The sequence below is a fragment of the Polypterus senegalus genome, chromosome 8 (genome assembly GCF_016835505.1).
Source record: "Polypterus senegalus isolate Bchr_013 chromosome 8, ASM1683550v1, whole genome shotgun sequence".
In the NCBI taxonomy this organism is placed as follows: Eukaryota; Metazoa; Chordata; class Cladistia; order Polypteriformes; family Polypteridae; genus Polypterus; species Polypterus senegalus.
This window is the reverse complement of record NC_053161.1, coordinates 59,624,602-59,652,504: the sequence shown is the minus strand read 5'-3', so window position 1 is coordinate 59,652,504 and position 27,903 is coordinate 59,624,602. Positions and strand designations below refer to the sequence as shown.

Below are 27,903 nucleotides of genomic sequence, written 5' to 3'. Positions count from 1 at the left end.
ATGTACACAAATTTGGTAAGTAAAGGGCTTATATTTTGAAGGCAAAATGAAAAATACCGCATGGTTCTTACATCAAATTCAGCAGAACTAAAGATCTAAAAAATTGCTTTTTTGCTGGCACTTTTGTGGAAGGCCATGTGAAATAAAATGAAATGTAACAGTGAAATTAAATGGTACTGTTAAGTAGTATAATGATCTTCAGCTTCTGGTAATCTTAAGAAATGAAATGTGATGATAATAAATTAGTGACATTTCGCAACCTGCATGCTACCAATCAAAATTTCTTCACACTTTCTAATTTAAATTATATTGTCATTAATAATTGCACTCTTAAAAATCCAATGATCTTTTTTTTTGTTGGTTATTGCTAAAAATAAGCAAATAAATTCTGGCATGTTTTAATCAAAAAAAAAAGAAAAGAAAGAAAGTTCCTAACAAAATGTTTGCTGCTTTTGTCTAGGGGTGGTTTAGCCCTGGCCAGGTGTTTGTGCTGGATGAATATTGTGCCCGCTATGGAGTACGAGGCTGTCACCGTCACCTCTCATATCTCAAGGAGCTGATTGAGTATGCTGAGAACAGTGCTGTGATTGACCCAACCTTGCTTCATTACAGTTTTGCATTCTGTGCCTCTCATGTTCATGGCAACAGGTAACTTAATATCTAAACAACCACTTCAAATTAATCTCTTACATTCAGGGAATTGGTTTACCTTTTATTTGTCACTAAATCTGCACCATTGTGTAGGTATTTTACTTTTGGCTTAAGTAACTGGTAAAGGGGAATGCAAAGCAATCTCTCAGAATTCTTTTCTTCTGAATATATTGTATAATTCTTTCAGGCTATAGTTTGTTTGTTTGTGTTTTAATCCATTCTTAGTAAACTATAGAATGGAGCATTAGCCATTTTGAATGTGGAATAAAGAGCTCCTTTCCTCAACTTAATGAGGCAATTTTAAAACCAACTTTTAAATATTCAAAGTAACAAACATATGAATGATATTTGTATCTGAGCACTTAATAATTTGCAAGTCAATAGTTAACCAAGAATATGATATCATTTTTATACTCAATATTTAGGTTAATGTAACAATGCATTATTGTATTCCTCAGAAAAATGCTGTATTACAATAAATAAAAATTGCCCTTTTTTTAATAGTTTTACTGGTGAAATCACTTAAAATATAAACCTGAAATAATAAACAGTAGATACACTGCTGTTTCTGAGTGTTCTTAGAAATTGTTACTTTATTTTAAGAAGACTAGACTAATTGTACAGTTGTGTTTATTTTGATACCTTGGCCTCTACACAACCCTGAACTGAATAGGTGGGTAGTAAAACTGGGCTCAGTTCATGAATTAATTTCTCTTAATCTAAAAATAATTAAAATCAGAAGGCTGGGTTCTACCAAATTGTGTTAGCTTTTTCCACAAAGCCTTTAGAATTTAATTGTAAAATACTCATCTTGCAGTCTTCTTCTGCTTGTGCTGTCCTTCATTTTCATTTATGTTATACTAACAAAAGTGGCTTGGAATATTCTTTGCCGAACAAGAATAAGCAAAAGGACTGAATTCTCGTTAGCAATCTTTTTTTTCTTCTTTTTGTTACTGTTCCTGTAGACCTTACACAGATGGCAGTTTAGTTCTATGTTAAAACATCCCAACACAACTTAATCCAACTTATCCTCACAAAACTCTTCCAGAATTCACTTATTCATTTAGTATGTATTTCAAGGCAGATTTGAAAAAAGAAAGCTATTTCACAGTATATTAAATAAATCTTGTATGAGGATAAAATGGCATTTAGCCTAGGGTTTCACAGCAATTTCTGTGATAATAAAACAATAAAATAAAGTTGTCCAATATCCACCTAGTATGTATAATATATATAATATATATACAGTATATATATGCAGAGAATGTGTATTATCACAATGTGTTAATTATAGCAGTGTTTGTTGAGTAACTGTATATTTTTGATTTCACAAAAATAAAAAATCCATTCATTTATTATCAAACATGCTGAACACAGTTTAAAATCACAGAGGGGTATATGCATTCCAGTTACCATCAGAAATAAGGCAAGAGGTGTCAGTCCATCATAGGACACACTCAGACACATGCTCTCAAAGATTCACTGTGCCTGCCAGTCAGCAGAGAGTTGTATACATTTATTTCAAGATAAAATCCTTTTAAAATAATAATTAAATATTTGCAATGAACATACATTTTGTTAACCAATTATGGATATTTTACTGTATTTCTTAGCTGTTCAGTTTCTATACATGTTACAGAATATGTGAACTTTAATTTTAATGTACATTTTTAAACCATGGCATTTTAAAAGTATCATAAACAGAAAACATGCTGGCAAGAGAATACATGGCAGTCGACAGTTATTTAATACATGTCTCAGACTGAATAAGAAATACGCGAGAAGCATAACGTAGAGCCCAGTTTAGTCTCTCATTCAGCTTTAATGTTCACAGTAAAATGTTTAATTTATTTTTTTATTTGTTTTTCTGAGTGTGCTTGTGTAATAGTGTTTTCAGTGAATATTCTGTGTGTAAAGTGAATATATATATGTGTGTGTGTATATATATGTTTCATTTTTTTTCTCTATTTTCTTTTCATTTCTCTGTGCTCACAGATTGAATTCTTCTTAAGTCTTGGTTCAGGTCTTTGTACCAGTAAAATACAATGACGCCTTCTTTCAGTTAGCATTCTTTTTTGAGTCATGTGACACATGCCAAGTGTCATTCATTTTTCAGCCTCGGGTCCTTTTACTAGCCCATCTGCTTGTGTTCTACAATAAAACCTTCAAAGCACTGTGGATCATTTATTAGCAATTATTATTAAACTCTAATTTAAACAGAGGAGTATACAAGTAGAAACCAATTACAGACCAGTTCAATTAACTCTGAGAGTGAAGAAAGCATAAAACATTCTAACAGCTATCCAGGTTATTAGTATTAGTACAAAAGCATATATAAACACATAGGTGATAATGACCTTGTGCTCAGTGAGTGGATCTTTAAAAATAATATAAATAATAATTGCACTGCTACACATGAAAAAGGCTTTGAGTTTTTATAATTAAAGAAAAATAAAACTCAGATAGTAATTGTGGGTGAAATGTTTAATTCAAGTGTCTTTGAAAAGGATTCTACACATTTGGCAAATTGGTACTTTAGTGTAATCGGGTGAAGACATGTGGAAAAAAAAAGTCTTTCACACAGTTGTACTGGTCATTTTCAAATGATTCATATGAAGACTTTTTTTTTCACCTTTCCCAACCAACCTCAGCACGGATTTCTAAATTAATAATGATTTGTTAGAATTTATTAGTGACCTTGCAGCAGCAGCATATCTACTAGCACTAATACTTTTGATCCCAATGAATCATGGTCAAATTATACAAGAGGTTAAAAAAAATCTCTAATAAGTATGTAGATATCAAACTAAAGGACTTTCGGTGGGCAGTGGCCATATTCTTTATACTGTACATTGTATATTTGTAGCAGAAACACCCATGAAGTTTTTTTGAGTGGTGGAAAATTGCTGGCTTAAAAACCCTTCATGGAGGATAAGTGAGAATGGGAAGGAGAATTTTAACCTTTTGACAGTATGCTAGTACACAGGTGTAATTACATAGGTTTAGCATGGCTGAAGCAAAAAATTGAGCTTCCAGATAATAATGAAAATATTGTCTGTTGTTTCCTGAATTTCATTACACTGATAAAGAGTATGTTGTATAATGTGATTACTATGAATCCTCTATTAAAAACATTTCACCTTTTGTATTCCTAGCTTGCTCTGTGTGAGTTTTCCCTGGGTACTCAGGTTTTCAACCCATATTTTTAAGATATGCATGTTGGGTGAGCTGTGAGTATATGGATGTGCATTAGTAATCCTGACAAAGGGCTGTCACCTCATCCATTGTTTGTTTATGGCCTACACCCATTTTAAGTGAACGTTGAAGCATGTAAAGCACCAAAGCAAGCAATATTCATAATATTTCCCACTAAATAAAAATCAGCTATTTTGGAAGTAAATACTGCGTTAACAGTGTGTTGGGTTATCATAGACAATCTGACCCATTCACTACATAAACTTATAAAATACTGTTACTCTTTTTGCTTCACTGTTGCTCCATTAATGGATATCCAGAAACATATTTTAAGACTTTGTTTACTGAACCCACTAGTGCTGTGTAAGAGGAAATCCAATCCTTGCATCATTAAGGTCAGTGTATGAACCAATTCTGGACATAAACACTGACAAGGCCAACAATAAAACAGGATGTCCACTGGGCAGTGAACATGTACTGTGAACCCACCAGTTAAAGATCCTTGGAAGTATGAGATAGCAGCAGCTACCACCATGCTGCTTATATTTAAATATGTCTACAACAAATTAAAAGATAAAAGTCCATTAACATTTTTAAACAATCTCTCTTTTTTTTGGAGGGTTAGCCTTTCAGAAAATGAAAAAAAATAAAGTTCAACATGCAGTCAGGGAGAAAAGAACCAAGCTAATCCCATGTGTCAGCACCATTTAACTGAGGGCCTGGCAACCATTTTCCATATTTCCCTCAATTTCTTCACCACTTTTTTACAATGTTTTTCCATTGTTGTTAGCATGAGTTTTGATGTTGTAATTATAGCTGTAATTTAACAACTGTGGTATCAGTTTCAGATTAGTTAGCTGTTTAAAAATGTTCAAAATGATTCACTGAAATTACTGCACTGCTAGTAAAATATGCTTCATACACGGAAACAGTAGGAAGGGATATAGCAAGTATGTTGATTCTTGTTTTCTATCAAATAAAATACAGTTCTGTGATATCAAACATGCAAAAAAGAATTTCGCTGAAGTACATGTCACAGTGCTATTATCTGTACTACTATCACGATGTTCCTTTCTTTAACTGTATACTCAGGTGCAAATCTTCTTGTAATCCTCTTTACAGCATAAAGGCACTGAAACTGTTCAAAGGCTATTAGCATATCTCTGTCCCTCATGTATAGTATCGTCCATTAGAATATTTTCACTGTCAGCCTATTAACCTGCTCTTACCTTTTTCCTATGATTCACTGCTTGGCATTTTACTATATATTCATTTTCACAATTTTAAAAATGAATATATAATTCAGTGTTGATTGACTGCCTGACTCATGTATGTGAATATCGCCACTATAACCAATAGGGCGGACAGACAATTACAGAAGGGGTAGCATCCTGGACAAGAAAAAAGAGATGATCACTTTGTGAAATAGAAAGAAAAAATTCTGCAACACTCAAGGAAAATGTAATGCTTAGTTGTTAGCAAGCACTGTTTATTGCTGTTGACTACTGGCTCTCATCTTGGTTATCAATTCCGCTCCATTGACCACCAGCCCCCGGGTATCACAGTTGACAACCTGACTTTCCCTTCAATACAGGTGCTTGCAACATTACCAGAGAATCCGACCCAACATACCCCATTCCCCCCACAAAATGCAGACTCCATGGGGAGAACATACTGTAGATCTTAGGTAGTGGCGCTTGTATTTCTAAAGACGAAATGCTTATGGCTTCATGTTAATGCATCAGTGTAACACATAGGATACTGGCGTGTATCTTTATCCACTTCAAGCACTGCTTTGCATATACTGTACATTCATTTTAAAAAATATACTTTCCTGAAAAAATTGTGTTTTGCAATGACCATCAACAAAAGCCAAGTCACTAGGAAATGCATAAAAAAGCAGGATTTGATCTAATGCAGGAATGTTTTACTCATTGCCAATTGTGTATAGCATGTTCAAGAGTAAGCAGCAACCTAATAATATTCGTACAGTGGAACCTTGGGTCATGAACGTCTCGGAACACATACAAATCGGGTTACGATTAAAACGTTTGCCAAACTTTTGCATCTGTTCACGACCACACACTCGGGTGATGAACAAGCCAGTTTCCCGTTGCGCGCCGATGATTTCAGCGCGTGTTCAGTCTCTCCCTGTGCATTCGCTGTGAACTCTTTGTTCTCTATTTCGTTTCCCTTCCGGTTCGTACGCGCCAGTGATTTACGTACATATTCAGTCTCTCCCTGTACAGTACATTGTTCTCGGTCAGATGTGCATCGCACAGAGAGACTTTACCTCAATACTGTAATCTCCTCTCCACCCAGCTTCCTGCTCACTTCCTTCATGCCAGAACTCGACTCATGCAAGGTTAGTTTTCTTTGTTGTTTATGGTTAGTTTTTGTATAAATTAAGGATTTTTCAAATGTTCATTTTTTCCCTGTGTTTAAAACTCGTTTAAAGAAGTGTTTACAGCGAGCAGTTCGTAAGGCTATGCGTGAACTCTTGGAATGTTAGTTTTCTCTGTTCAAGGTTTTCCCAGTTTTATTCAATGTTTTTATATTTAGTTTACTATTACACTGTGAATTCTATGGTATAATTAACTATTTTTGTGCTTAAAAATCTTAAAAAAAATATATTTACATACAGTTCGTACGGTCTGGAATGGATTAATTGTATTAACATACGATCCTATGGGGGAAATGACTTCGGGTTCCACTGTATTACTTATTGTTTAACTGATGTCTTTTTCTAAGGTTACTTATAACATTTGAGGTACAATTGCTAACATTTTTTTGTGTTTTCCTACTAGAGCACAGGAAGGTGTGCACATGGACTCACAATGTCTGTACCATGTAGGATTTAAACTCACAAATTCAGGGTTTGAAGTTCTAGGTTCAAAGCCTTAACCACTGCAGCATACTGCCTGCCAATAATATTATCCCTTAGTTAAAAAAATATATATATATATATATATATATAGATATTATATACAGAAAAGTACTTGGTTAGTTACATAATGATTCTGCTACACCAAATTAACCAACAGCACTATAACTGATGCCCATTGTATTATGAAAGCTGAGTAGCACAGCTAGTATAGAATATTTTAAATAGTGAACTGTAATAGAAATCCTTTTCAGTCCAAGCTCAGGACTACATTTCCAGATTGGCTAAGTTTGCAGTTGACTTGAAATGTGTGTTCAGTTTTTAAGTTGTTGGATACAATAACTGGCTGGCACATGGATATGTACAGAGGTGGATGGAAAATGCCTGGGTTACCAAATTGCTGCATTATGTCAATAAAGTATATTTCTTATTACTCAAAAGTTATTTTAATAAAATTCCTATTTTTCAAATTCATAAAAAGCCTCTGAAAGCTCAGACTCACATTATTTAAGAGTTATAGTGAGAGTGTAACAGCACCACGACAAGGAAGAAATACATCAGGTTCATTCCTGTGTGCTCATTTTGTGATTTTAATGATTTAATATTGTACCCAGAAAAATAAAAAATATAGTATTTGTCCCTAAATTGTATAGTATTTGTCCCTATGATATCTTAATGGGGACGGCAACATAGCCAGTGCATTTCTTTTTGTGGGGAAGTGGTAAACATTTAAATATACAGTAGAATCTCCATTTAGCATTTTACAAGGGAAATGATAAATGCTGGTGCAAGGACACTGTTGAATTAAAAAATGTGTCTGATTTATCAGAACCCCATTAGTACATGTCTGAGTTGACTTTGTTTATATTTTAACTGCAGTTATTTTTGTTAGATCTAGTTCAAATATGTACTTTTTGTTTTGTCAGATTATTACTGCTTTTAATGAATGCACCCACAATGCTGAGAACAACAGCACCATTGTTAAAACGAGTTTACTATGCTGGATGTACAACCTTGTGTTTCATTTTTGCAAAGAAAATAAGGCTATATTTACACTACAGTTCAATTCCCATTTTTCACTTACATATGACTCAGATCTGATATTTTTAGAGAAGAGAGATCAGCAATACAATAACTTTTCAGAATTTATTTACAAATCACTGTTTTGTATCCAAATCTTTGACATCTCTCTCCCACCAGTCCAGGCTCCTGTTTAAGGTACATAGGTTTCCATGTACAGATATGACTTCTGCAACTGTGCCCTGAGCAACAGCTAGAAATTGTTGTTTTTCATTTTACATACGAGTACATAGGATACATTAAAGATAGATAATCTAAACAAACTAGTATCACATTTGGATAACATGCTAAATTAATTTGAATTGCAGTGTGAATCTAACAATAAATGACTTTTGTACTTTCAACTGTATCATCTAAAGAAAAGCTAAATACAGGAAATTGCTAAATATTTGAGTGTTAATTTGGGGTTTTACTGTATATACATTTAATAATTTCAAGTTCTATCTTTGCACTATATTATTCAGACATTGTACGTGGAATTGATGAAATGTCTTAATATTTGTTTTTGACTAATTCCATATATTTTACTTTCAAGATATAAAAAGAGAAACATATATTTACCATTGCAGTCCTTATAGCAGTTGTAAAATATTGCCTCTTTTTGATACAGCAAATTATTTTTTATGTAAATATTAGCCATAGTTTTTTGTTCAAAAGTTATAATGCAGAGTTATGCTGAAAGACATTCTTTATAGACATTTTTGTATGTACTTTTTTTCTCATTGATTTTTGCCTTTTTTTTTTGGCTTTTGATGTATCAATATAACACATACAATTTAAGGTAGCAGGTCAGATATAGTTAAATGTTATGTTCACTATACAAAAGACCTATTCAAAGTTTGACTTTGAATAAGCTATCTGTGAAGATGGCTGAAAGATGGAATTATGTATCACTTCTTTCAATTCATCATAGTAATCTTCTTACTAAGTTTTTGCAGAAGTAAACCATGACAATATTATATAATTTATGTAATATCCAATAGTACTTTTCTACATTTTTAGTATTCTTATTAAAACTCTCCTACTTTCTTCCCCAAAACTTACATAGTAGGAACCACAAGCAGCTGAAGGGAAAGTGCAAAGATCTTCTGTAAGATTGCACTGTGGATTGAAAAAAGCTGTGTGCAGGCAGCTATATACCCAGGCTGTTCTTCAATGAGTAAATGTTCTTTTTTTCTCTTTTCATAATATGGTGGATAATATAGTCAAGAAGACATACAAAAAGATGATGCATGGTTTCTTAAATAAGTATAGGTCACAAGCTAAATATATAACAAACAGAGCTTCAAAAGAAGTGTGATTCATGCAGGACATACCATCAGTGACCATCTCAAAGTGACCAGTAAAAGCATGAGAGTCTATCAAAATATCAAAGGCCTCCGACAGTTTTAGAAAAATACAGTAATCTGACTCGAGGACAAAATTAAAACGTATGGTATGAAATAGTAGAACTTGTTTGCATCTATCACAGATAGAATTCAATCCTGGGTACATTTTTGAAAGCCTGAGCTTAGAGAGGTGTATAAGTGTTCTTGAGTTTTCTCATCTGTCTTGTTAGTAACCTCTGTATCTGTTACTCTTGCCCCTTCACCTATTTTCATTGTGCCATAGTTTTTTTTTAAATTGCTTGTTACCTGTTATGATGAAGACCTCTCTACCTGGAGCCATACTGTTCAACCACAAGATAACTTAAGGATTTAATTATGTTTATAATTTTTAAAGTAATTTTCTGATTTTAAATTTCTTTAAATTCTAATCAAGTATTTATATCAGTGTAGTATGTTATAAAGTGCATGTACCTGCTCAGTAGGTTTTATTTTATGCTTGTGAAATGTTAACCATGTACATCAATATACACATCTAAATATATACAGTAATGGGTACTAAATTTATAATTAACACTTTTGCCTAATGGCTTTAACTTCTTTTTCTTTAATCCTATATATTCCATGATGTTGTTGCTTTGTATAGATGGCAATGCATCCTGTCACTCTCCTTTTTGTATGTATTTGTTTTTCAAATCTGTTATCCGTTTATTTTTCTTTGGATTGTAACTGAAATCACACCCCAGGCTAAGTGAAATTGTGACCTTGGTATCATTGTTTTACTGTAAACTAATACAGTGCAAAGAGTTTTTTTCCTCTCTCTTTCTATATGTAATATCATTTTGAAGAATGTTGCACCTTGACAATTTTATTTTCTTTTTCTTGGTATAACACAATGGTAAATCTGAGCATTTGACTTGACAGCCTTGTTGCTGCACTGATGGCCTACCAGTTGAGTAAAGTGACAGATCCCAGAAAGCAACTGAGTGGAATAGAAGTGTAGAATGACAGTCTCTGAGAACACCTTTCTCACTTGTCACTTTAGGTACTTACAACTCTCTTCTGTTTCATCTGGCACGTGTAATGCAGAGAAGGAATATGACACAATTGTTTAGCTCATCTCCTGATTCTGCAGTCCTGACATTTGCTCATGAAGTTGAAATGTTCTTAAACATTGTTGTCATTATGTGTTTGACATTGCGTTGAGGGCACCTAATATCTAGTATACCTGAAAGGATCAGACAGGTTTCTTGCCTGCCTTTGACATAAGATTTTTTAACGGATATTGTTGAACTCATCGGTTTCAGAGTTCACAAGCTTTGTATCTGACTTGAATGTTTAGTAGTCTTTATTTAATGGCCTAGTATTATTTTATTTTACACCCAAATGTATTATATAGCCTCTTGAATGAGAAGGCAACTCACTTATCACAGCAGTTGGTCATTCCAATCTGACTGAGTCACCCCCCAAGGTTAACATTACATGAGTATGCATTTACTTATCTAAGTTAATGTATTTTAAATTAAAACAAACCAAATATTTAAACAGATTTTGTACTTTAACATTTTTAGAAATTTTAAATATAATACATGGTTTAAAGGAAAGCTCTAACATACTTAACAGTGTTCATGCTTGTAGTTAGTACTAAATTTAATGTACTTTTTGCTTATTTTTTGTCTTTTAGGTAGTTTCTGAGAATTCATAATACAAAACGTAAAGGCATTTTAACAAACTAATTCCAACTAGAAATAGGGATCATGTATGTTAAGATCACATGAAGAATTAATCTATTTTAAAAATGCAGTAAGTGAAGAAAAAACACTGAAATTAAAATGACATATTTCAAAAAATGGTATATACATAAAACAAAAATCTGAATTTTCAGATGATATTCTAGTTATTCACCAAATATTCCTGAAAGCGCTCGTCCGTGGTTTGATATGATAATAATCTTCATTATCTAGGTCAGGGGTTCTTAAACTTTTGATGGTTCCAGACCCCCAATGGATTGTCCAGTATGGTCCCATACTCCCCTTTATTTGACTGTCGAAACAATCATCACCATTCCTTATATTAGTTGCCAGTATGATTTCCAAATATGTCAACAGCTTGAATTTACTGTACTTTAGATATGGTTAGCTAGGAACAGAACATGAACATAAACATTGATAACTTTATCATATTTATTTACAAAAAGCAAAATTAAAAAATTACAAATATACAAACAGCTACAACTATTTTACAATATAACTTTGATTCACCTGTTTCAGATTATAAACCAATAGTTTTACTTCTTACAGTTGAGTATAACAGAAAAGAAGAAAACAAACTTAAATGTGCAAGTTTTTTCAATATTTCGACCACATAACACAGACTTTCACTAATGTAGTGAGATATTTGCTGTTGTTTTTCTGCAATCAAAGCATGGAATCGGAGTACAGTTATGGACAAAGCTACTCGCATGTCATCTGACACATCAAGTCGATTTCTTCACTTTGATTTCAGATTTAATTATGCAGAGAATCCTGTTTCACTGAGATACGTAGTGGTGAAGGGAACCAAAACATTCATTGCCCTCATTGCCAGGCTTGGGTAAACTGGGATTTGCTCACACCAAAACTGCTTGACATCCATCCCAGCCCTTTCGAAATTAGCTTTTATTCTTGGGTCTTCTTGGAAGTCAATGAAATCATCCTTTGCTGAATCGTTATCACTCAATCTCGATATATCAAATGAGAAAGGGTTTTGTATCCAAACAGATTCCATGCTAAGATCATCAATATCTGGAAAGTAACCTTCAAATTTTGTACTAGAACTTCCAAATGACTTTGGACTTCTTGAAGTATTTCTACAGGTAGTATTTTACCATCTCCAATAAGGATATTGTCAAGGATTGGAAAGTTTGCCAGGTTTCCACTCAGCCAACATACCTCTGTGTGGTACAGTAACACACTGTGTTCCACTCCAACTTCATCACAGAATTTTTTGAAATAATCAATGGTTTAATGCACGTCCACGAATAAAGTTGACTGTTTGCATAAGTATTCTCATCACTGCTTTAAGTTTTTTGGCAATGTTTTGGATACCAGAGCTTGGCGATGTAGAACACAGTGTGTACAGAACACATGTGGAGCTTTCTCGTTGAGCATAGCAATGAATCCAGATTTTTTGCCTATTATGGTAGGAGCTCCATCTGTACAAATAGACCCAATCTAATCGCATGCCAACTCATGGCGATCAAAGAACGATTGGATCAGCTTGAATACGTCAACTGCTTTGTTTGTTGTTTTGAGTTGTTCACAGAATAAAAACTCTTCCTTGATGTTCTTTTTATGTACATAGCGTACAAATACAAGAAATTGACTATGGTTTGAAACGTCAGTTGATTCATCGATCTGCTTGCTGATTTTTGCAGGACTTTGTTTAATCTCGCTGACAACTTTGGAAAATTTTGTCCTGACTCATGTCTTTAATTCTCTGGTGTACAGTGTCGTTGGACAAGGACACCTGACTCAATTGTTTCACGGCATCCTCTCCCAGCATGATTTTTGCCATCTCTAGTGCACAAGGTTTCCGAGGGTCTCCCTAGTTGTGTGGGGCTTCTTTTCTTTAACAATCATGTGCAAAACTTTGTAGGAGGCTTCCAAAAAAGGTTTTCCAGGAGCATCAAACCCATATAATGAAAGAGTTGCTTTCTGATCATAACAAACTCTTGTCAAATTAAAAGCATCAATTGATGTACCAACATGATTACTGTGTTTGCTTTCAAGATGTTTCCTCAGTCCTGATGGCTTAACATATCCATTGCTCATTACCAAATTGCAAATCATGCATTGGGGTCTTTCAGTTCCATCTCATTCTGTCACACAGGTGAAGCCTAAACCAACATATAAATCATTCACACTTCCGTTTTTTGACAGATGACATTTTGCAGAAAATCTGCAAAATTAAAATAGAAAAACTGCAAAAAGCACTATGTACACAACGGTAGTCAAATACAGAAGGAATGGCGGCGCGCAGTCGCCACCTTTATATACAATGCAAAACACACTTCTAGAGTCTTCGAGATATGTACATTGCTAATAAACAAGTAAATACACGCTTGTTCAGTAAAATTACATTTATTAAATTTTAAATTAAAGTTGCAGTAAATACACACGTGTAAAATTAAACACAAGCATTTGCAGGAAATGTCGAATGTTCTCGAAGATTCTATCACATTCCATTCACGTACTACTCAAGTATAAATTAATACATTAAATAAAATAAATTCCAGTACCCAGAGATCAAGTCCCATACTCCCAGCATTTGGTTCCCATACCCCCAAGGGGTATGGATACCCCCGGTTAAGAACCCCTGATCTAGACCAACGCATACTGATTTATTCCACAGAACTATATCAGTAAGGCATTAGAATGTATCTTAACATAAGATTGTGCTATTACAACCCAACTGAGTTTATATCTGTAAAGGTTAATGATTTATTTCCAACTTTTAATAAAATTAAACATCACTAGCTTTCCTATAGTGTATATACCATGACTGTATTTCTTCCTATGATCACACTGAGAAATTTCCAGCTGAAATGGAAACTATGTACCCAAATGATAACCTGTTACATATACTGTTTATGTTCAAATCATTATAGCAGATAATTATTTGAACTACTTATTAGCTTCAGCCATCCACGAACAGAAAGCAGCAGCCTTTCTCACATTTGCAGTTGATCACTATGTGCTATACTTTGAGAAAATTGAAAAATGGGGAAAAAAAGGTTAATACCAAGTGTACAGCATGGAGGTGTGATTTGAAATCCTTTATCACTTTCTACTTATACTTCAGCACAACATCCTATAAACCATTTACCTTTCCTAGCATACGTATAAAACTAATGAATTCACAGATGGAAGCTGTATACAGCTGTTTAAGTTCAGAAATCTACCTTGATACCCATACTTTGTGGATAAAACCATGAAACAAAAATAAAAAGTCTTTTCAAAAGCCAACATGTTACAAAAACACCTCTATTGTGTGGCAAAACAGTATTTTCTTTTGTATATTAGTAGTAGTAAGTATGGGAGCAAACACCATGCCACTTATTAGTACATTTTTTGAATTAAACACAATTGTACTTACCAAGAAGTTTCTGAATTGCAAATTATATTTATAAAATAATACAAAATAAAATTAAAACTATAAAATTGCAAAATCCACCAAAAGAAGAAAATAGAAAGTTTATAAGCAATACAAATAAAACATAAATGCAGCAAGATTTTTTTTATTTTCCATTTTCATGTAGCTGGGTGTGGTAAAAAAGAAAAATCATGAAAGGAACAGGAACCTGCATTTTCTATTTTTGTACTGTAAAGATTACATGAAGGCCATCCTAGTAGGTTACAGTGAAACAGACTCTGAGAAAATTAGCTTGCACCATGAAATGTTTGAAAGCTGCATTTTCCACTTAATTTTCTAAAATTTCTGTACGTATTTTGTCACGGAGCCAAATTACGTGAATCTCACAGCAAGAACAAACTACTGACTGCTGGCATGTGCCACTTGGGATTATTGTAAATGTTTCATGCACAAATAAAAGAAAGGGTAAGTTATCAATAAAAAGTGAGTGGAAAGATGTAAATAAATATATTTGTTACACTTTAGCAAGAATTTAAAAATATCAGAGAATTGTCATTTCTAAAGAGAAAATGTACATAAAATGTAACAATTACAAGTCAATAAATAAAAATAGAATGGATGAGTAAATCAGTGCAGTATGTAGTTTATTGCCTATGAATTATGTTTTGCTGAAAACGTTTCCATCTGTCCATCGTTTTTGTGGATTTTTTCCTTTTCTGATAAGCCAGAATGTATCCTAACAGAATTAATGTCAATGCAGAAGTGAACCCTAAACATGGCAGCACTTGGAAAGGGGCACACACACACACCATCACTCATAACAGGTCAATTTAGAGTCACCAATTACATGTTTGAGATGTGGGGAACAAGAAGGAGACAACTACTTTGTGAATGGGGAGGGTATGGAAACAACAGACTGAGTTTTGTTTTTGGTCCAGCAATTGAACTTGGGTCCATGTCAGCCATCAGCTATAACAGCTGTGGCCCCATCCTTAGAAGTCTTTTTAAAAGTATGAATTTGTCATTTTGTGTTTAGCCAAAAATATAACTTTTGAAAATATTGCCCTGTAGGTAAATTAACTTTTTAACATGGTCAGGGAGTTAAAACTCCTTGTTCAATTGCACTATAATTTTATTTTTATTTCCTGTTATAAGGGTATTGTCAGTAGTAAGTAGCCAAAGTGTTTCATTACACTGTATTTCTGACACTAGAAATGTTCAAGTTACTTGCATCCCCTTGAAATATCAAGGCCACCAGTTTTGTTTAAAATAATAATCTAGCATATCAAGGATGTTACAGATATTTTTAACCTTAACTTTTGCAATGAACTTGGAAAATAGCTTTTTGTCTTGTGCTAGATTTTATGAAAAGTCTAAATCTTTTGGCAAGTCTTTTTTTTTATAACAGTAAAATATTATCAAGGCCATTTAGCAGAGGAAACTCACAGGGGGAAAATAATCACTTAAAAAGAAGAAAAAGATCAGTTATACTATATTATTTGCAACCACAACTACTTATGGTTATTTGGCTTGGCTTCTAGTATACCGTCATTGTACACCTATTTAAAGCCATTTTAATCGCTGATCCTTCTAGTTCAGATTTATCTCCTTTGCATGATATAAGGTAAGGAAAACATGGTTACTTTAGCCTGATTTCAATCTACTTTCCTTCCATCTTCTAGCCCAAGCACTATCAGCCTGTTTGAAACTGGTGCTGAGCATACGTGTTCAGCAAAGCAGCTGATCACTGATGTGTAAGAAACCATTAAAGTTCAAGAGACCTTTGTACAATATTTCCCCTGCTGGCCCACTCTTGTAGAATAAATGAGGTGGAGTGGAGTAACTGAAGATTTAAAGGGCTTTGTTTCACAGCGGGATGTTTGCTAGGAGGAGGGTTAAGCAGCATATCTGCTCACTTCCACTTCAGGACTGCGTGAATAGAGCTTTAGCTTTCAGTCTGTGCAAGCAGTTTGAAAATCCCTCAGTAACACTGTGCCTCTTTAGTGTATAAAGCTTAAATCTGGTGCAGCTCCTTTTTGATGAGCACACAGACAATCTCTTTCTTTTTCTTTGACTAGGAATTAGCCCTTTCTCCAAGCTTCCCTGCTTCCCATTTTTGACTGATAAATGGCAGCCTCATTCAATAAGAAATTGCAAATAAGCACCAATGCAAATATTAATATCTGTTTATTAAGGTGTCATTTGAATTTAATTGTGAATATTTCTTTCTAGGAGTCATGTAATACTATGACATTAGTTATTAACCTCATTCCACACTCCATTTTGTTTAACGTGTTACGGTATTGTTATTTCTGTGAATAAATGTATTTATTATTTCAAGTTCTTAGTATTTTATGGTATGCAGCTACAGTGTGTATATATGTTTGTGAGTAAGCAATAATAATATTAAAAATTTAATCCTTTAAAAAATGCAAAACTGCATTCTAGCTTTTATGCTAATAAACGTTGATAATGCAACATAACAAAATAGAGGGATTTCTAGTATGAATCATGAGTATAAATAAAGCATTACTTTGCTAATTATTACTAGTATTAGTATATTGTACATATTGTTGTTATGTAACTTTCTAATTAATGATTTCGATTTTTTTATTTTTGTAGACCTGACGGCATAGGAACCATCACTAATAAAGAGAAAGATCAATTTGAAGACATTAAAAGTAAACTTCTTTCCCTGCTTGAGAACCAAATTGTGCACTTCAGGTACACTGGTCCATATATTTTAAAGTGTTTTTATACAACTTATAAATATGTGATATTTGTGGTTAGTATGTTGTTATGTTTTGGTTTTTATGATGTGTGGACTACTGCCATTTCTTTATTTACAGATCATCGCCAGGTTGTTTTGACAATTTAAGTCTAAAACAATATTTTATAAAGTGTGTAAAATGTGAAATTCCCTTCATACATCTCTATGATTGCATTAAATGAATAATGGGACCAACTAGTACTTTAGAAGCATACTTACTGTAGTTATACTTAATAAAGCTATATACAATATATTGACACAATTATCTTTGTACTTGCAGTGATTTTTCTTTACATTATTTAGTCTTATTTTTAGCAACATTTAACATTTCTGTCTCTCTACATCCATTATCTAATGACTAGAAGTTCAAGCTAATTTCTGCAGTCCAGCTATCCACCTAGTACTGGGTTTTGGAGAGGAGTAGCCTATTCCAGCAGTAAGAGGACAATGTAGGAAGCAATCCTAAATTGGTCATCTGTTCTTCAGTACGACAATCTCGCATAAACCCCCATACTCACTCACACCTCACCAGCTCAAAGTTACCAGTGATTTTAAAAGTATATCTTTGAAGCACTGCAGAAAAATACACTTTTACTATGAGTGTGGAGAAAATGCAATTGAGATTTTCGTTTATAACTACATAAAAAAAGAAGTGTGAAACAAATTAACAAATATTAACAGTGTAGATGGAATCAAACCTAGTGAGCATAAAGTAAAACGGTGGTATATTTCAGGAATATTACAAGTCTCTTTACAAATCAGAATGTATTGAAATAGAAGTCCATGTTAATACCTTTTTGATAAATTAGAACTGCCACAACATTCAAAATTCACAATGCTATAAATTCTTTTGGGTCTAGATGTTTATACAGGGTAATTTTACAAAAGGATGTCTTTGAAATAAGCTGCTTAATGCTAGCTGTGTTTTAAAGAAGCTAAAAAAGTCAATATTCTACCCCAAACTTAGTGCCAGGGATCCGTTTTTGAATTTCTGAAGAAAAATGAAGATCTGTTGAAACATGCACCTTATAGACCAGTCATGTTGCTGAATAATAATAATATTAAGGTATACTCAAAAGCTATAGCAAAAAATAACTGAGAAAGACCTCGTAGTCGTAGTGTCTCAAGATAGAGAAAATAGTGTTTGATAGAGTACACTAGAAGTATTTCTTTGTTGGATCGAGCATATTCTGCCTTGTTCTAGGTATTTTTACCCAGATATAGTTACCTTACAGAACAAATTATTTTTATTTTTGAGTAGGTCAAGGGACTCAACCAGGCCATCCACTATCAGTAATGTTATTTAAAGTGAGTACCAAACTGCTGGCCATTTGTTTTTGGCAAAAGTTAGAAATACAGGCAATTATAAGGAGAGGTAAAGCACAAAAATATCTGTTTATGTGAACAATATAGCGCTATTCATCACTGACTCAGTTTGTATCATTGCCTTATTAAATCTGCTTTTACAAAATCTATAGATTTAAAATTCATCTGATTAAAAGCATGCTTATCCAATAAACTAACTAGCTCATCATAGTATACTAAACAGCTTTCTGTTCATTTTTTCTCCAGAACAGTTCAGGTATATGAGAATTACACAAAAAAGAAATTTACAGGTCTTTTAAAAATCTATTTTTTGCAGATTGATGGAAAGCACTAAGTAAGATGTTAATGGGTGATAAACTCATCAGCTTTGTGTAGCAGGCAGAATTAAAACCTCCTCAAATTTTTATTACATTTTCCAAGCATTTCTGTATTTATGAACAAACCCCTTTTTTTATATATATATATATATATATATATATATAAAGAATACTTGGCTCTGTTATAAGCGTGTCCATATAGAAGGCAAAAATACCACACATTAAAAAGATAACATTATATATGTCAAAACAGAAGGTAGTATGATCCTGTCTGACTTTTAGCTCTGCTACTCAATTGAGAATATTTATAATCTGAAGCAATGAAAAGAAGGAGAAGGTTGAATCAGTAATGAAAATGTAATAAGAACTCCTCCTTGTATGTATTGCTGTGTGATGTGGTCTTCAGTAATTGTTGCCAGTTTACTAGTAATTAGAGCCAATGTAGAAAATACTTTAAATAAGAGATATTGTTGTTGAATGCTTTATTTAGGATAATTTTGATTTTGAGCTCTTTCTCAGTTATACATACAATATTTAATTAATGAAGGTCTGCTAGCATCTCAACCTTTTGAAACCTTTATACTTATAATGTGTTTGCACCTTTTGATGTACTTTGTTGTTAATGTAAAATTACCCCAACACAAACATTTTTCTATTTTCAAATTAGGAATTTTGTAAGAAATAATTTGCCTACCTTCCCTAATTCTCCATCAACTCTCACACTGAAATATAAGTAATGAGATAAATCTTTGGTAGCTATGACCTTGGGCAATGCTGAGACTCCTCTATAAATATTTTAGGTAAGGAATGAAATTTAGTAATTCATAGCAATCAGTATTAGTTTGTGCAAAACACCCAGTAATTCATCTGGAAGTTGGACATCGAACACACCTCTCCAGATTAACATTATGTGATATATTTCAAGAACTGGACCCTAAATGTGAATGATGTTGTGCACAGTAACTCCAGTGTCATTGGGACATATGTTCATTGAATGTCCTGAAAAAATGTTTTTGGGCAAAACATTTTCTTATTTACCAGATAGCCTAGTGTTTGACATTTACGATCCTCCCAAATCCTGTTACAGTGGAGTTCGGAGTAACATCAGATGGCATTAGACTTTCTCATTATGATTTCCTACACTAGATTGTAAGTGCATCTATTAATCTTACTCAGCAGAAAGAATCCTAATGTGCCGTCCATAACTCACTAGGAAATTGATGTCTTGTATTACCTAAAAGTAGAAAAAAAATATGTAGAACAATGCTTCTTTAGAATATGCCAAAAGTTCACTAATATTGTTCAGAAACAAATCTTCTATGTCTCTTTCAACATTTCTGCTTAAATCCTATTGTTTTAGTTAATATGAGGATAAATAACATTTGTGTGTTTTAGTTTATTTTTTTAGAATTAATTAGTACTCAAACAAATCCCTCTTTCTGTGATGTATGTTGTTGGACAATGGAATACCATTTGTACCAAAATGAAAAAAATAAAATTGAAATTCTGCAATAAATAATCACATGCAAAAGTACAGCAATATATACCAATAAGTCAATAAAATATGAAATAACACATAAATAAAAGTAATCTAATTATTATGAAAAGTCATCTAATTATTATGAAATATAATGTCATTTTATCATCATTACAGGTTGTATTGCAAAATGGCTTTATTTTTAAATACCCTTTATACTGTATTTCACAATGTGACTTTTCCAAATGGCACATTTTCGAATAGGTCTTTTAATACCTGCATTATTTATTTCAGAATGCCTCTTTTCAAACTGGTTTCATCACTTGTTAATCAAGGAAAAGGCCACCTTGCAGAACCTGCTCCTAACGGTTAATCCTTTTCTGTTGATTACTTTCCCCTGATTGTAGGCAGTAGGTGCATTACTTTACTTTCACTCCAACTGGCAAACGCACAGAGGCAGTTAAAAGTTAACACATGATGCTGTTTTGTGACAAATTATTAATATTTTTGAAATGTGCAGACAGAGTAGTGCTCTTAAAAATGTTGACATTGATGAGGAAGTCATTAGTTTAAGACTGACTAAGCACCATCCCCACACAGAAATTGCCTATGAATAAATCACAAAAGCACACATTAATGCAGAATGTCTAAGGTTGGAAATTCCAGGTGACATGTTTCAGGATGACCTTCTGTGTGGACACAGCACTCAATTGATCTTAAACTGCAAAGAAGCTCTTCATTAACGTGAATATTTTGAAGAGCACTTATCCATCCAAGCATTCCCCATATATTGTCAATTCATCTTAAAACAGTGTCATATTGTGGCCAAAAACTGCTCTTCAGATTGGCAGGGCTAAATGCTTGTGTGACAGTGACCCAGTAGAAGGGGACAGAAAGAGAGACCCTGCATTCCACAAGCCTCAGGAACATTCAGGGCGACCAGTAGAGACTTTCTGAGAGGGGATAAATAGCCCAGTGCAGGAGTTATGAGTTGTTATTGCTGAATCAGGGAAAGTGAATGAGGGGGAGAGACGACGACACTGTGAAGAGGCAAGTGATCAGATAAACCATCAGTATTACATTATGGAGGGGAACAGTGCAAAGCTAGCAGCGTGTGTTATTTTACCAGGCATTTACTACGGCATTTTCTATAAGTGAGAATGTTTGACTAAGTATTTAGACTTTTAACATTTAGATTATTATCATTTAATAAACACAACCATTCCTGGTTACAATTAGTTAAATTATCTCTGTATAATTCATCTGCAAAATTGACAATTGCAACTTTTACTACCTAGATATTTTGCCAGTTTGAATGTTGGAAAAATAGTATTAAAAGATCTTTGGTAGCCTACCAGCTGTAATCAGGCAAAAGTAATCAACAGCAAAGGATTAACCAATAAGAAAATGTTCAGTCCATTGGTCTTGATTGACAAGTGATGAAATCACCATGAAAAGAGGCACTGTGAAATAAACAGCACTGACATTAAAAGAGCTGTTCAAAATCCTATTCAGAAAAGTCGCATAATGGTCATTAGAGATATGGCCATTTTGAAGTAAAATCTGAAAGAATCACAATAATAATGACATTGCATTTCACAATAATTAGATGACTTTTATTTAATAATGTGTTTTTTCACAATTTATTGATTCATTTATATATTATATATATTTTGGTAGTTTTGCATGTGATAATTTATTTCATTTTGGCCCAAATGGTAATCCATTTATGACTGATTGTATTCCTGATTGGGCTATTGCAATGTGTGCTTGAATATTTTAGTAAATTATACATATTTTTGGAAATAACATTTTTTTAAGTTAGATAAAATGGTTCATTATAAAAAGCATAGATTTGTATGTCATTCACAGTGTGCCACTTGGTGTAATGCTAAAAAAATAATATGTACATAAATTAATATAATGTTAAAGTTGTGCCAAAGATAGCAAAATATGTAAAAAATTCCCAAGAGATATTAAACTTAAAAATTACCAATATATTTTCAATTAAGCTATGCTTAATTCAGTTTCAGTGCTACTTAGAGTTATTAAAGCTGAACCCCAAACACTAGGACTAGATTCCAAAAGAACCATAAAAAAGAGTTATATTACTTATTTTTCTTGTGTTAATACAGGGGAACAGCAAATTCCAGCAAAAAAGAGTAAAATAACAGACTCTTCTGCCCTCTGGACCTATAGTAGCTAAATGGCAGTAACCCCTGGACGCTTTGTCACATTCAGTGCTCTGACTCTCCTTCCTCTCTGTGGCCAGCTCAGCCATTGTCTCCAGCTGCCTTCTGACACTCTAAGACCATCAGACCATGGACCAAGTTTTTTTTTTTTTTTTTTAATGGACTGCTTTTGTGTATTGGCAGAACTTCCATTAATGGCACCAGGTGTTCCAGCAAGCTTTGCTCACTGTAGAGATGTACTGCAGAGGGCCAGATTAGTTGTCATCCCAAGTATCTTTGTGTGTCTTCTTGCTACATTTTGTCCTCCAGCAGCTAAGGAAATCTCAAATACTGCAGGAGAGCTTCTTCTACTACACACCAGGTTCTAAATGGACCCTTGCTGCACTTTCTGAATCCCCTGATAGTCAATACGGGTTTCACTACTAGATTAAGTTCATGATATTCTGAACACTAAATATTTTACACCATTTACACCAGAGAGAAAAAAATGCAAACAAAAAGAAAATAGATCCCCAAGAAAAAATACACAGAAGCATTCAAACACCATACAAAGAGGGGAATCAGGCAGGGGTTCCAAGTGCCATATTTTTTAAGTATATAGCTCTCCTAAAAACTGAACCTGTTCCTCACCATATAGTCCTCTTGACCTTTACTTATAAGTTTTCATAAACAACAAGTGATGCGATATTTCTAGACATTAACAACAACAATAACATTTATTTATATAGCACTTTATTTTACAAAAATAGCTGAAAGTGCTTTACATACTGAAGAAAAGAAAACTAAAAGACAAAATAAGAAATTAAAATAAGACAACATTAGTTATAATAGAAAAGGAGTAAGGTCCGATGGCCAGGGTGGACAGAAAAAAAAAACTCCAGACAGCTGGAGAAAAGAAAAATCTGCAGGGGTTCCAGGCCACAGGACCACCCAGTCCCCTCTGGGCATTCTACCTAACATAAATGAAATAGTCCTCTTTGTAGTTAGGGTTCTCACGGAGTCACTTGATGTTGATGGTCATGCAGACTTCTGGCTTTTAATCCATCCATCATTGTTGGAACATCACGGTGCTTTGAGTAGATGGCCACCACCAAAAGGACACCAGAAAAGGAAACAGAAGAGAGAGTAGGGGTTAGTACAGATTTTAGAGCCACCATGAATAGTTATTATGAGTTGGAGATATAGAGTATCAGGATTTTGATTACAGTGAAGGTATGAGAAGGCCATGTTAAAGTAATGTGTTTTCAGCAGTGTTTTAAACTGCTCTACTGTATTAGCCTGGCGAATTCCTATTGGCAGGCTATTCCAGATTTTAGGTGCATAGCAGCAGAAGGCCGCCTCACCACTTCTTTTAAGTTTTGTTCTTGGAATTCTAAGGAGACCTTCATTTAAGGATCTAAGGTTATGATTTGGAATATAAGGTGTCAGACATTCCGATATATAAAATGGGGCGAGATTATTTAAGGCTTTATAAACTATAAGCAGAATTTTAAAGTCAACTTTAAAAGTCGACTTGTAGCAATGCCGGGTGAAGTGACATGATTGGAGTCACATAGTAAGCCAGTGCTGGAAATTAAGGTGAAACCTTTTTGTTTATATTTATCCTAACATCTAAAAAAGAAAACCTCTTCTGCTGCTTTCTCTCTGATATGAATGAGAAATACAATATCATAATTATATGTCTAAAAAAAAGTAAATGTACATCTCTCAGTATATCATTGGTTCCAAAATAAAAAACCCAAATGCATTTAACTTCATTTTTTATTATTATTTTTTTTATATATAATTATTGGAAGACCATCATTATTTTTGCTTATTGGCAGAAACTTGTATAAATAAGTGTTTGTGATCATTTAATAGAACCAAATAGACCCAAAGTAATTAGATTATCTTTATTTATGCCTTTAATCTAAATTTTTCTGTAGAATCTGAAATGCAGATGCATGTTAATTGAAAATATTTCATAGATATATTTAAATTTCCAGCACTCATTTTAAAATGTAGATTGAAAAATTATATGTACTTTTGCTGAAAATTCAAATTCTTTTATCTTATATTCCACTATATTAAGTTATTTCTTTCTGTTTTTTGTTTGATTTTGAATCTTCAAGTTGAAATGTTAAGATGATAGGCAGTTTGTAGAACAGACTGAATTAATTCACAACAATTTTGAATTTAGACCAATAATATTTTCTAAATCGAACTCACAATCCATGGACATAACTCATGGTGTAATCAGAAAAAATAAATAAAAGAAATTTGATAATGTTAATCTAGGCTATAAACACGCAAAAATCTATCTATTTTGAATATATACAGTTTAATTAAATATATGAATAAAAAAGAAGATAATGTTAGAGTCATCTGGAAGTTACCTTCCTGTTTATTTAATCTTATACAAGATTAGTCTTCTTTGCCTGTTCTTGTATTCTTTACACACCATGAAAAGTGAAGAGCTCTCCTCAGAGCATATCCACTGGGGGCTCCATGGATTGAAAATGTTCAGTGTAATCTTAGGATCAGTAACTATCATTCATAAAAGCCCCAAGCCAACAGGCTAATGGAAGCAAACAGTAGGATAAACTGTATGGATTATGTAAATGCTTTGTTAAAGACCTGAGTTGCAGTACTGAACAGCAACAAAACAAATGTACTGTAGCTCATTAGTTAAAAAAATGAAGAGGGATTACATTGATGCTAATTTGGGTTATATCACTAATGTTTTAGGGCCATCGGATATTGTGTTTATATTTTATGTCAGTAAACTACTAGTTTATCATTGTTGTTTACTGTTGTAAATTGCAAAGTCATTAATAAATTGTAAGATTAGATAAAGATGAAATGTGCAGTATTTTTTAAACATTTTTATTATCAGCTGTCTTCTTCACTGTTACCTTATTGCCTTTTAAAATTATCTGCTTGAAAATACTCACATATTGGATGGTTTTATGACATCACATTAAATATACAGATGACTTCTTGAAAGTGTGATATTCACTAAATCATCTGATAAATCTTTAGCTCATTTAGACTAGATGGTTATGAAAATCATTATATGCAAAACAGGCCATAGTGATACACATTATTGTCAGTAAAGCATATTACTGGCCTCTGCGTCAGTAAACAATTAAATATTCTGAAACATAACCGAGACTAACAGGGATATCACATTTGTCAGTGCCAAAACATTTTGTTATGTAACACGTTTTGCTGTGTGAAATCAGATATAAAACACCCACAACTCTTTTAAAAAATGCATTTGGTAAATTATACACGGGTGGACCATATGTTCCTATTTACACTTTGTAATATTTAATTCACAATTTGCCTGCTATAAATGTATAGGTGCTGAACATTTTATGATGTTGTTAATTTGTGCATTATATTCTAAAGGTTCTAATGTTTACTTTGTATATGCAAAAATGTAGTTCTCTCTGTTTCTATAAATGTTAAATTCTGTGTAAATAGCTGAAAAGTATTTGTGTAGGGTGAACAGGCTGGGATAAACACCCGTACTCTTACCAGACAGAGAGAGACAGCCTTCTAAGACTGTATGTTCCTCTAATACATTAGGTGGGAGCATTCTAGGGCTAACATACTCATACACTCCTGAAGGGCACCCTGGGAAGTATGGTCCCATGTGGCAGCCAATCTAGGTTCTCAGAGTGCCACCAGGGAAGCTGCAGGAAATGCATCACACTGTATTACATATTGGATTTAAGCAGTTTGTCCATCTGATGATGAAAAATTGTCAATGACCCATGATATAAATGTTGAGTACCCCATAGGTTTTCATAAGGTAGGCGTCAAACTTTTTAAAAATTGAAGTAGTGGTCATAAAAGCATCGGACTACTTTTTAGGATTTCCGTCTGATCTGGAAGTGTTTCCCTTCCATGCTGTGTCCTGACATTGGAAGCACTTCCAGGTTCTGCATAAAAAAACACTACTTTTCTCTCAAAGGCAGTTGAAGTTGGAAGAAAGTAGACAAAGCTTATCTGGGAGGTGTGGAAAGATAGGAAAAGGATACTTATTTATTGTAGTCCTGCCCTGGACTGAAAAATGAAACCTGTCTTGGTACCTTTGTGAATAAAAATAATCTTAATTTGAACTAATCACTGCAGTGCTTCAGTTGTGTGTTAAGCTTATGGTTCAGATACACCCCCTTAGCAGCCACTATATAATGTATATGTGTTATCTATCTATCTATCTGTATGCATGTATGTGTTTATATGTATGTATATGTGTGTGTGTATTTGTACATGTATATGTGTGTGAGTGTGTAAGTGCACAATGTGACCACCTTGGTGTTTCAGTGCTTAAAGAATGTTGCCATATAGCTCCAGAGCTTTGATTTAGATCCTGTCCCAATTACTCTTTGTGGGCTTTGTATATACACCCCCATGTTTTCATATGTTTTTTTTTTTTTTTACAGGTGCTATTTTTTTCCTGATACATCCTAATGATGTTCAGGTTGGATTAATTGGTGTTTCTAAATTGTACCTTCTACATATGAATGAGAGTCTGTGCATAAATGCATACTGCAATGAACTGGGTCTTATCTGTAACATGTTTTCCTTGCTCCTGATAATGCCAGGACAACACTAAATTGTATTAGCTGTTTTGAAAATAGATGATTAGTGTATAATATACAGTACATATTTTTTTATAAAATGATAGCTATCCTAATATTCTTAATTTTCCCAGGCCCTCATTTGTCACATAACTGAAAGGAACAATCCTCTCATTGATTTTCCAACCATAACAGGCTGGTTTGACTTTCCTGTATGACCAGTATAAACTATGAGGTCTTTACTTGATGATGCACTTCTCGCCCCCAACGAAAAAAAGATTAGAAGAACAGATTCTGAGACACCGTTCAGTTTCCAGTCACACTCTAAACTGGGTCATACAATGGGCTGAAGAACATAGTGACATGACCCCAGCCCAATATAAACCCTAAAGCTGCACTTATTGTGCAGTTGGCCTATAAGCAGGCAAAGTTGTCTCACTTCTCATGGAGTTGTTTTTTTGCTGTTCTAAATAAAGTGGCACAATTTGAAGGGATAAAAGCCACCTTGTTACTGCTGGGTTGGTGTCTTTGTAGACAGACTGCCAGAGAGATAGATGTCACTTTATTAGTCTGTAGGGGAAATTTGGCTTCTTACAGAAGCTCAATAAATGCATAATTTAATAAATATGATTATGTTATGACAAATAACACCCCCATGAAATGCATACCAGAATGGCTAACAGGAAAGAAAACTTGTGACTTGGCTTAATTTAAAAAGAGCAGTTACAGACATTGTGAGACATTATAAAGGCATATTGGTGTTGGTAGAAAGGATCCCCCATAGCATTTCTTAACAAACTTCTGCTGACTAATCTGTTGGCTTTAAGTCGTCAGTGTTATTGTGTCAGAAAGAGGTTGTGAAGCATTGTTCATAGTGGATCTCAGTTTTGATTTAATTCTCTCTTATCTTAATACCTCCAGGGATTCCAAAGTGCATCCCATTACTGAACTCTAATTAGCTTGTTAATTTGGTGGACCTCTC

General features: G+C 33.6%; 1 protein-coding gene across 13 annotated transcripts in view; it reads left to right on the top strand.

The window, feature by feature from the left end:
• The window catches only part of cadps2 (Ca++-dependent secretion activator 2), a 795,011-nt gene that overhangs the window by 567,111 nt on the left and 199,997 nt on the right, over window positions 1–27,903 (top strand). For all 13 annotated transcript variants that reach the window (XM_039761141.1, XM_039761136.1, XM_039761130.1 and 10 more), the window contains exons 13-14: window positions 461–648; window positions 16,891–16,992. In XM_039761141.1, coding sequence (XP_039617075.1) covers window positions 461–648; window positions 16,891–16,992 — 290 coding nt within the window. The remainder of the gene's footprint in view (window positions 1–460; window positions 649–16,890; window positions 16,993–27,903) is intronic.